The 12128-nt window shown below is 41.8% G+C and overlaps 1 protein-coding gene across 5 annotated transcripts in view; it reads left to right on the top strand.

Moving 5' to 3' along the window:
• Positions 1-1359: 1359 nt before the first annotated feature.
• Positions 1360-12128, top strand: part of LOC134579136 (serine/threonine-protein kinase BRSK2) — a 258249-nt gene continuing 247480 nt past the window's right edge. For 2 of the 5 annotated variants that reach the window (XM_063438311.1, XM_063438310.1), the window contains exon 1: positions 1360-1899. In XM_063438311.1, the coding sequence (XP_063294381.1) occupies positions 1806-1899 (94 nt within the window). In that variant the 5' untranslated portion in view covers positions 1360-1805. The remainder of the gene's footprint in view (positions 1900-12128) is intronic. The other 3 variants (XM_063438314.1, XM_063438312.1, XM_063438313.1) reach the window with 2 other exon arrangements.

Here is a 12128-nt window from a genome sequence, read left to right as displayed (position 1 = left end):
GCATCCTTCAAGAAAAACATGATTTTCATGCAGGACAATGCTCCATCACACGCGTCCAAGTACTCCACAGCGTGGCTGGCAAGAAAGGGTATAAAAGAAGAAAATCTAATGACATGGCCTCCTTGTTCACCTGATCTGAACCCCATTGAGAACCTGTGGTCCATCATCAAATGTGAGATTTACAAGGAGGGAAAACAGTACACCTCTCTGAACAGTGTCTGGGAGGCTGTGGTTGCTTCCGCAGGCAATGTTGATGTTGAACAGATCAAAACACTGACAGAATCCATGGATGGCAGGCTTTTGAGTGTCCTTGCAAAGAAAGGTGGCTATATTGGTCACTGATTTGTTTTTGTTTTGTTTTTGAATGTCAGAAATGTATATTTGTGAATGTTGAGATGTTATATTGGTTTCACTGGTAAAAATAAATAATTGAAATGGGTATATATTTGTTTTTTGTTAAGTTGCCTAATAATTATGCACAGTAATAGTCACCTGCACACACAGATATCCCCCTAAAATAGCTAAAACTAAAAACTACTTACAAAAATATTCACCTTTGATATTAATGAGTTTTTTGGGTTCATTGAGAACATGGTTGTTGTTCAATAATAAAATTAATCCTCAAAAATACAACTTGCCTAATAATTCTGCACTCCCTGTATATGGAGCAGTGGGGATTGTGATATGGCACAGTTATAGGGAACAATAGGAGTAGTATACATTTAGCTGGGGTTACAGTAACAGAGTATACTAGCATGACTCACAGGGAGTGTTCATAGAGAGAAGTGAGCTGAATTTCATTTAACAAGAGATTTTGTTAATGTTCAACGTAAAGGAAAGTTATGAAACGTTACAAAAGTAACACTCTGCTGCATTATATTAATAGATGGTAAATTCGCATTTTCCAGTTTTTAATTTTTCATGTCTTTTGCTTAAAAAATGAGTATCAAAAATGTCTGAAATAATCTGATTTAAAGGGATCTGTAAATAAATGCATTAATGGAATTCTTCCAGCCTGTTCGGTTTGCCTTTACCCAGTTTAACAGATACACGTTGTTAAATGTCATCCCATTTACAAGGCTGAAATAACAGTGCTGCACACTTTAATAGCATTTTCAGTAAACATTTGATATACAATGTTGCACACACAGTGTGTCACACATCTATACACAAGGTAACCCCCTTCCTAGTCCAATTAAAACACATCCCTTTGCCACCAACCAGGAGAGAGCTTTGCATCTACCAATCGCAGTGAGGCTAACATTACTGTTCCAGAGGGCTGCATGCCCACCCCCCCCCCCCCTCCTTTCACTCCCCACCTCTAGCAGTGAGTGTGAGGATTGATCAGCAGGTCCCTGCTGAGCTGCTTGTATGTAACGCGGCAGCATCCACACCATGCTCCCTTTACCCTGACTCTATTCTCCCTCTCCCAGCCTACCTTAATCAATACTGCATTATTTATTTTATTTTACTAAAAAAGGGAGTGTTTTTTTTTCTTCATTGGGGTGTGCTTTTTTAATTTATTTTTGTATCATTCATCACATTGAGACTTCCAAGCTCTGCATTGAGGCAGCACATATGAAAGGGACCAATAGACAGTCACACAATTAAGTCCCTATTGATGGTGAGCACCGAAAGGATCTCGGTTGGGCGTCACAAGAACGGACAGGTTTATCCAGCGAGAGAGGGGGGGAGAAGAAGCGAAGACAGCCATCCCCCCCTCCCTCTACATCCCTGTCCTCCTCCCCCTTTCCTCTTGAGGATTTTCCTTGCATCTGGATCCCCTTGGAAAGAGAGAGGAGAAGATGACCACAGTGGGTAAAGATGGTGGTGGAACACCCCACATGCAGTATGTGGGTCCATACCGGCTGGAGAAGACGCTGGGAAAGGGACAGACAGGTGAGTAGAACCGGAAACAATAAAGATGTTTAAGGGAATATTGGGTGTGTGCAATCCATTTTTCCGTGGGAGGACCGGTGCTTGGAAATGGTCTTCTCTTGGGTTAAGGATGCTCCTTTATGCACATGAGCACAATCTGTGGATTGGATACACAAAGCAGTTGGTAGGAGGCTTTATGGGCCTGGTTTCGCTAAGGCTGGAATGAGGTGGAGACAGAGCTTATTTGATTTGGAGAAGAAAGGTATATAGCAACTTCCTTGGGCCATCATAGAATGGATTGAGATGTTGCTTAGGTGTTGAAGAGCAGCAATGTAGTAGGTCTGAAACCCAAGATGTATCTGGCAGATTAAACCTGATATAATTACCTGCAAGAATTGGCCATTCTAGTTCACCAAGTAAAAATCTTATTCAAGTTACGTCCTGAAGCTATTTGACAGAAAGCGACTAGCTTTTACAAATCTGAAAAGCCGAGAGAGGTAGCTCTAAGAATGCCTTGTCATTGTACATGCTTGGGTAGAACGACATTTAGTTATACAACATTCTGGTTATCACACTTCAATTTGTCAGCAGCATATCCACTAAAACTTTTTTTTAATGTTCCTTAAGCCATAAGGTCAGTGTGTTTCATAGTGAAATATCACCACAGAGAAATCCATTTTACAGATTAGATGTACTTGCTGCTCATTTCTAAAAACTTTCAGTGGATATTCCACATTTCAATCTATTCCTGGGATCAAGCCTCTAGGATCCGATTGATACAATTGGGCCCTAGGAATACTATATTGTGTGAGATCCCCAGAGTGTTGAGTGATTGTGTTACCTCTGTTGTCTGTGATTGGACTCTCAGTTTGATACCAGTGGCAATCGTTAGCTTTTCTACTCATTCAATATGTTTATGGGCCTGTATTAATTCTTTAGAATAGATCCTGTCCCACGTACTCACAACTGGAAACGGCTATGGCAGCAAATTGAAAGTGGGGTCACAGGTTCCCTTATGTCATTGCAAAGTTTCGATTGATTGGAGACTCTCTTCTGGTTGCATTTCAATTATTATTATTATTATTTATATAGCGCCATCACATTCCGTAGCGCTGTACATTGGGTGCTTGTTGATTTTACATAGCATTTATGAATAATATAAAATACCTACTGGTTCTCTTGATTTGGATTTTCATACAGAGTACAGATAATGAGCTTTTGCCATTGTGTCTGTTGGCTAATTAGACTAATTTTAATAATGGCATGACTTTCTTGTACAGTACTGTTCTAACATTAGTTTGGAAAAAGTATCACAAGAACAGAACATAGAATCTCAATATTGCCATTCATTGAACAGTGTTGGTATTTCTGTAATAAAGACTTGCTCATCTCATCACATAATGAATGGATTAATAAGCCGGGTTAACTCCTATCTATATGCATCATTATCAGCACATTTTTAAAATATAATTTATGGCTGTTCCTAATAGAATTGCATGTGCTAGACAGAAGGTCGAGTGCAAAAGCGAACCCTGCAAATGAACGTTAACATGGACTGACTTAGACAGACCTAATTACTAGGTAATGTACAGTGACTTGAGTTTATTAGGACACATTTTAGTGTAATGTAAAAAGTTCTCTTGGCTGCAGATTATCAGGACAGGCTATGTGAGCTCTGCTTTATACTTATTGTGAAGCAACATCTTGGCAATAGGTCACAAGGTGTCATAGTCCAAACTTAGATTTCTGGGTAAGAATATTTCCTTAGCATATTTGATCAGGACAGGCTCAGAGAGTGCCAATTGTGCATAAAAGTGACTTTGCAGAATATCAGGACCGGCCCATGCAGTCCTTGTTCTACGTTGACTATAAATGAATCTGCTGACTACAGATTACAAGCATAGGCTTAGAGATTCCCAGTTACGTCTTTTGCAAATGGACCAGCTGGCTACTTATTATCAGGACAGGCTAAAATAGTTCAGAATTATGTATTGGGAGAATCCTGGAAAGGCATTGTTGGATATGATTGCTAGAATAAAGTCTGTGTAAAAGAAGATGAAGGCGGGATAATGGTACATTTGCCTTGTGTGACAACATTGGTAGTGTCGATGCTTGCGTATATAATCCGTCATAAAGGGGAACAATAGCCACAGCTCAGATCTTCAAGGGCTTGGTGAGGCGGGGATTGTGTCATGTCAAAGGAGTGAAAAGATTCAGGAGGGGGGATATCTGGTTTTGGAAAAGGGGAAGCAGGTTTTGTCACTGACCGGTGTGTAATTAGCCTGAGGGAATTCAGCTGAGGGTTAGAGGCAATGTGAAAATGATCACAAATGCTCCCCTTCTGTCAGTTCACACACACAAAGGCAGATAACCAAATTTCTTGCACAAAGACTCACACATACGGTTTGGAGCAATTACTGCAATCCTTTTTATTATTTTAAATCTAATTCACAGTTTCTAGTAAACATTTTGATTTTAGGTCATTTTCCTCATAAACAGACATTTGTGTGTGTGTGTGTATGTATGTATGTATATAATTATTATTTTTTTTCCCAACTTAATTGTTTAAATATGCATTTACACAATTAGAAACCCTCCCCTGATGTTTGATAATGCTTGCTGGATATCATAAATACACATATACCACCTCTAAAAATTCGATTTTTAGTGCCTTATTACACACAAATCAGAGATGCATATTATGTCCCCTGATATAAAAGAACAAGGAATAAATGTCTAACTCCTCCAGATATGTTAAATTTTCTATATAATGTGTATTAATATTGTTTTTGTATTTTATTGTACCCTAATGTAACAATGCAATGATTTGTGGACCCAGGACATACTTGAAAACGAGAGAAATCTCAATGTATCTTTCCTGGTAAAATATTTTATAAATAAATATACAAGTATCAGGCTTCCATGCTTACTGCCAATCTCTTTCTATCGAAGAAACATCTCCCTAATATAGCTACCATCAATAAATAATGCTTATTTCCTCCTAATACTCAATAATGACGCATACATTTATCTTGAAATATCCTAAGGAACAATAAGGAATACATGTATTCAAAGAAACAAGAATGTGGGATATTTAACATACCTTTAACCACTACCTAATACATAGGAATCACTGACTTATACTTCTCTCTGTGTCCTAATCAGGGGCGGACTGAGAGCCTTTGGAGCCCCCGGGCAAAATTAGATCCCAGGCCCTTTGAAGGCCAAATATATATTATTAAATAAATGTTAAATATAACTCATAATACGGCATTCCTTTGGATGTGTATATTGTGAAGACCTGTGTATTAATGCATGTTTGTATTTGAGTCTGTGTGAATGCACTTGTGCATGTGACAGGTGACAGAGTGTGTGAGGGAGAAGGTGACAGGTGGAAGAGTGTGGGAGGTTGTGACAGGTGGCAGATTGAGGGGGTACCTGGTGGCAGAGTGAGGGAGGGAGGGGTTGAGTGGTGGCAGAGTGAGTGGGAGACACAATGAGGGGGGGGGTGACTGGTGACAGAGTGAGGGAGTGGGTGACTAGTGACAGAGGGAGGGAGAGGGGGTGACTAGTGACAGAGTGAGAGAATGGGTGAGTGAGGGAAGAGATGACTAGTGGCAAAGTGAGGGAGGGAAGGGATGACTGGTGACAGAGTGAGGGGATGACTGGTGACAGAGTGAGGGGATGACTGGTGACAGAGTGAGGGGATGACTGGTGACAGAGTGAGGTAGTGACTTGTGACAGAGTGAGGGAGGGGGTGACTGTCACTAGTCACTCCCTCTCTCTGTCACTGTGTCACCCGCTCTGTCACTAGTCACCCCCTCCCTCACTAGTCACCCTCTCCCTCACTCTGTCACTAGTCACCCCTTCACTCTGTCACTAGTCACCCCCTCACTCTGTCACTGTGTCACCCACTCCCTCCCTCTGTCACGTGTCACCCACTCCCTCCCTCTGTCACTAGTCACTCCCTCCCTAACTCTGTCACTAGTCACTCCCTCCCTAACTCTGTCACTGTGAGGGAAGGAAGGGGTGACTGGTGACAGAGTGAGGGGGTGACTAGTGACAGGGGGGTTGACTAGTGACAGGGAGGGGTGACTAGTGACATAGGGGGTGACTAGTGACACGGGGGGGGTGACTAGTGACAGGGGGGTGACTAGTGACAGGGAGGGGTGACTAGTGACACAGGAGGGGTGACTAGTGACACGGGGGGTGAGTAGTGACAAAGGGGGTGACTAGTGACAGGGGGGTGACTAGTGACAGGGGGGGTGAGTAGTGACAGGGAGGGGTGACTAGTGACACGGGGGGTGAATAGTGACAGGGAGGGGTGACTAGTGACACAGGGGGTGACTAGTGACACAGGGGGGGTGACTAGTGACACAGGAGGGGTGACTAGTGACAGGGAGGGGTGACTAGTGACACAGGAGGGGTGACTAGTGACACGGGGGGGTGAGTAGTGACAAAGGGGGGTGACTAGTGACAGGGGGGTGACTAGTGACAGGGAGGGGTGACTAGTGACACGGGGGGGGTGACTAGTGACAGGGAGTGGTGACTAGTGACACAGGGGGGTGACTAGTGACACAGGGGGGGGTGACTAGTGACCCAGGGGGGGTGACTAGTGACAGGGAGGGGTGACTAGTGACACAGGAGGGGTGACTAGTGACACAGGGGGGTGAGTAGTGACAAAGGGGGGTGACTAGTGATGGGGGGGGGTGACTAGTGACAGGGGGGGTGAGTAGTGACAGGGAGGGGTGACTAGTGACACGGGGGGTGACTAGTGACAGGGAGGGGTGACTAGTGACACAGGGGGGTGACTAGTGACACGGGGGGGTGAATAGTGACGGGGGGTGACTAGTGACACAGGGGGGTGAGTAGTGACAAAGGGAGGGGTGAGTAGTGACAGGGGGGGTGAGTAGTGACAAAGGGGGGTGACTAGTGACGGGGGGTGAGTAGTGACAAAGGGGGGTGACTAGTGACGGGGGGTGACTAGTGACGGGGGGTGACTAGTGACAGGGGGGTGAGTAGTGACAGGGAGGGGTGAGTAGTGACGGGGGGGTGAGTAGTGACGGGGGGGTAAGTAGTGACAGGGGGTGACTAGTGACTGGGGGGTGATTAGGGACACAGTGGGAGGGGGGTGATTAGTGACTTGGGGGGGTGAGTAGTGACAGGGGGGGTGATTAGGGACACAGGAGGGGTGACTAGTGACACAGGGCGGGTGAGTAGTGACAAAGGGGGGTGACTAGTGACGGGGGGTGACTAGTGACTGGGGGGGTGAGTAGTGACAGGGGGGGTGAGTAGTGACAGGGGGGGGTGATTAGGGACACAGTGGGAGGGGGAGGGTGATTAGTGCCTACCTTTCTCTCTGCTCCCTCTTCTCTCCCAGGCTGCTGCTCCTTCCCCTGCTGGGCTCTGTGTGAGAGGAGTAAACAGGAAGTGATGTCCCGCCTCTCCCATCACACAGAGCCGCGGGGGACAGGAGAAGGAGACCTGGCAGAGAGGAGGTGAAGCTGCTAGGTCTCCTTTGAGGATGGGGGGGTGACATGCAGAGCGGTAGGTTACTGGGGCCCTGCACTCCATCAGGGGCCCCACAACCTATCAATGAAATTGTTTTATTTTTTGCCGTTCCAGTTGGAGAGATCTCTGATCTCTGATCTCTCCAGCTGGAGCATGGCTGTGCGGCCGGGCCCCTGACTGTCTCGGGCCCTCGGTCCATGACCGATGTGCCCGAGTGGTCAGTCCGCCTCTGGTCCTAATACATACCAACCTCCTTCTAATTGTCCCTGAGATGTGTTTCATGCCATTGGAAGGGAAATGTTCTGCAACATTTAGATAAATGCAGAGTGGGCTAGTTTTACAAATTGAAAATCATTTTGTTTCACTGGGAACATGAAATGCAGTGTATATAAAAGTATTATATTGATAATATTGGACAGAGCCTTATAACTGACACGTGCAATATATTAATATGCCATGTGTATGCAAATCCTTACTGTTTTCTTGGATATATACTACCATGAACGTGGCCTTAAGACCACTCATATGTTTTCTACTACCGTATGCACTAAAAAATGAAAATAAAGAATTTAAAAAATGTTATCCTTGAAATAAAAGTACAGCCTTTTCAGTAATTATTGAACTCAATTTCTTTTTAAAACTTTATTTTTGTGAAAAATGGAACAGCAAGGATTGTATATGTTAAGAGCATTTCAACTATACATGAGAACAGGTAACCCCCCTTTCCCTCTAAAATAGCCATCAACACAAACAAAATATCTCCTCTAATCCTCCTCCAGGAATATGGAATATCTGGCAGAGCGATCACAATCAGATTGGTACCTTAGCACCAATGGGAAATAAAAAGGGAAGTGGCATTATTTGTGATAAGTAGGATGTGGACATGTGGCCGTGGGAGTGTAAGGACCACCTCAATATTTAACCCCTTAAGGACCAAACGTCTGGAATAAAATGGAATCATGACATGTCACACATGTCATGTGTCCTTAAGGGGTTAAGCTTCATAGAGCGATTTAACAGTGAAGTGGTCCTAAAAATAAAATAAATTGCACTGTGCAAATGTTTTCAAAAGCTGGATGCTGGTCTCCTCATTTTACTAAGCAGAAAAGAAAAAAATATTTACTGGCCAGACTATAGAGAAATATTACACTGTGATTGGGGAGAACATTAATGGGGATCGTTTTGATAAAGGCTATAAAAAACTTTTTTTCCTGATGAATTTAACCTCTTACCTGTCAATTAAGAACAGAAACAATCAACTTGTGTATACCAACAAGATGGAGCCCGGCCACAACAAACTATACTGCAACCTTGTTCTCTGCACACCGCTAGAGACAGAAATGAATATTGCTCCTATTTGACAATTGTATTCTCAGGATTTGAATTGCATTCTCAGGATTTGAATTGCATTCTCAGGATTTGAATTGTAATTCAGGATTTGAATTGCATTCTCAGGATTTGAATTGTAATTCAGGATTTGAATTGCATTCTCAGGATTGGAATTGTATTCCAGGATTTGAATTGTATTCCAGGATTTGAATTGTAATTCAGGATTTGAATTATATTCCAGGATTTGAATTGTATTCCAGGGTTTGAATTGTATTCCAGGGTTTGTAATTGCATTCTCATGATTTGAATTGTATTCCAGAATTTGAATTGTATTCCAGGATTTTAATTGTATTCCAGGATTTTAATTGTATTCCATGGTTTGAATTGTATTCTCAGGATTTGAATTGCATTCTCAGGATTTGAATTGTAATTCAGGATTTGAATTATATTCCAGGATTTGAATTGTATTCCAGGGTTTGTAATTGCATTCTCATGATTTGAATTGTATTCCAGAATTTGAATTGTATTCCAGGATTTTAATTGTATTCCAGGATTTTAATTGTATTCCATGGTTTGAATTGTATTCCAGGGTTTGAATTGCATTCTCATGATTTGAATTGTATTCCAGGATTTGAATTGTATTCCAGGGTTTGAATTGTATTCCAGGATTTGAATTGTATTCCAGGGTTTGAATTTCTCAATGCTTTCCTATGGATGTCAGCGTCTTCTCACCGTGATTTTCACAGTGAGAAGCACGGAAACGGAGCTAGATTAACCTGAAACTGCTATGTTTACAGCTGCAGGGTTAACCCTAGATGGACCTGGCACCCAGGCCACTTCAATGAGCTTTGGAAGACTGCAAGAGTAGTGCCTATCCATAAAAGTGGTGACACTACTTTGGTTTCTAACTATCGCCCAATATCATTGCTCCCAGTATTGTCAAAAATCTTGGAAAAAATGTGTCCAAATGCAACCATGTGAGTATTACCAACAATCTAACTATCTGACCCCTGATCAATCGGGTTTTCGCCCGAATCACTCCATTAAAACTGCCCTCTTAAAAGTTTGCAATGACATCCAAACTGGCATGGAACAAGGAGACCTAACTGGAGCTATTTTCCTTGATTTTTGCAATGGCCTTTGACACAGTAGACCACGACATTCTACTGCACAAACTCAAAAAGTGAGGTATTGGTGATTGTCCGCTAACCTGGTTTTGATCGTATATATCGGATCGCTCGCAATATGTGTCCATTTGTGACAGCAACTCCCTCTCCCAGTCACGTGTGGTGTTCCCCAAGGTTCCATTCTCTGCCCCCTACTATTTACATTATTTATACATGATCCGACTAATGTCTGTAATTCCTGAAATGTACGCAGATGACACAGTGATCTATGCGAGCAAATCCGATCTACCGCAGCTTGTTGCTGTGCTCCAAGACCAGTTTACAGAAGTAGAAAAGTCGATCGCAAAAAACAAACTCTTCCTAAACACTGACAAAACTGTCACAATGATCTTTGGAACAGTACCTAAATGACGCAATTCCCATCTATCTATCAAAACTAATTCAAATAGCACACTGACTGCAGTCCACTCTTTCAAATACTAGGGTATGTTGTTCGACCCCAAGCTATCTTTTGGCCTCCACATAGAAAAACTTGCATCTAAACTTTATCCAAAACTAGGTGCTCTGTACAGAAACAAATCCTGCCTAAGCCGTACAGTAAAGGAAAAGATTGTACAGCAATTGCTGATGCCAATCATTGATTATGGAGATGTAGTATATGCATCTGCATCGCAATCCCACATTAATAAACTCAATACATTGTATTCTCAGGATTTGAATTGTATTCCAGGGTTTGAATTGCATTCTGAGGATGTGAATTGCATTCTCAGGATTTGAATTGTATTCAGGGTTTGAATTGCATTCTCAGGATTTGAATTGTATTCCAGGGTTTGAATTGCATTCTGAGTATTTGAATTGTATTCAGGGTTTGAATTGTATTCTCAGGATTTGAATTTTATTCTCAGGATTTGAATTTTATTCTCTAGATTTGAATTGTATTCCAGGGTTTGAATTGCATTCTCGGGATTTAAAAAGTATTCAAGGGTTTGAATTGCATTCTCAGGATTTGAATTGTATTCCAGGGTTTGAATTGTATTCTCAGGATTTGAATTGCATTATCATGATTTGAATTGTATTCTCAGGATTGGAATCGTATTCCAGGGTTTGAATTGCATTCTCAGGATTTGAATTGTATTCCAGGGTTTGAATTGTATTCCAGGGTTTGAATTGTATTCCAGGGTTTGAATTGCATTCTCAGGATTTGAATTGTATTCCAGGGTTTGAATTGTATTCCAGGGTTTGAATTGCATTCTCAGGATTTGAATTGCATTCTCAGGATTTGAATTGTATTCCAGGGTTTGAAATATATTCCAGGATTTGAATTGCACTCTCAGGATTTGAATTGTATTCCAGGGTTTGAATTGCATTCTCAGGATTTGAATTTTATTCCAAGGGTTGAATTGCATTCTCAGGATTTGAATTGTATTACACGGTTTGAATTGCATTCTCAGGATTTGAATTGCATTCTCAGGATTTGAATTGTATTACACGGTTTGAATTGCATACTCAGGATTTGAATTGTATTCCAGGGTTTGGATTGTATTCCAGGGTTTGAATTGTATTCTCAGGATTTGAATTGTATTCCAGGGTTTGAATTGTATTCCAGGGTTTGAATTGTATTCTCAGGATTTGAATTGTATTCTCAGGATTTGAATTGCATTCTCAGGATTTGAATTGCATTCTCAGGATTTGAATTGTATTCCAGGATTTGAATTGTATTCCAGGGTTTGAATTGTATTCTCAGGGTTTGAATTGCATTCTCAGGGTTTGAATTGCATTCTCAGGGTTTGAATTGCATTCTCAGGATTTGAATTGCATTCTCAGGATTTGAATAGCACTCTCAGGATTTGAATTGCATTCTCAGGATTTGAATTGCATTCTCAGGATTTGAATTGTATTCTCAGGATTTGAATTGCATTCTCAGGATTTGAATTGTATTCCAGGATTTGAATTGTATTCTCAGGCTTTGAATTGTATTCTCAGGATTTAAATTGTATTCCAGAGTTTGAATTGTATTCTCTGGATTTGAATTGTATTCCAGGGTTTGAATTGTATGCTGTTGAGAAGGGGGAAGATCCACCAAGAAGTGCATAGAAATGGATTGCCCAGGTTTTCCGAGAATCGGTAGGTTCAATAATTGACTACTTAGGTGCTGATGTCCATGTTTGGATCTTTGGCAGATTGAACAAGTTTTAACATATGATTCAACGGTTTTGTCTTGATGAGGCCACCAATAATATCTCTTGGACAATTCAAGGGTCTTTTTTATACCTGGATGATCTG

This window comes from Pelobates fuscus, chromosome 12, assembly GCF_036172605.1.
Source record: "Pelobates fuscus isolate aPelFus1 chromosome 12, aPelFus1.pri, whole genome shotgun sequence".
NCBI classification, from domain to species: Eukaryota; Metazoa; Chordata; class Amphibia; order Anura; family Pelobatidae; genus Pelobates; species Pelobates fuscus.
This window is presented reverse-complemented; position numbering and strand designations above follow the sequence as displayed.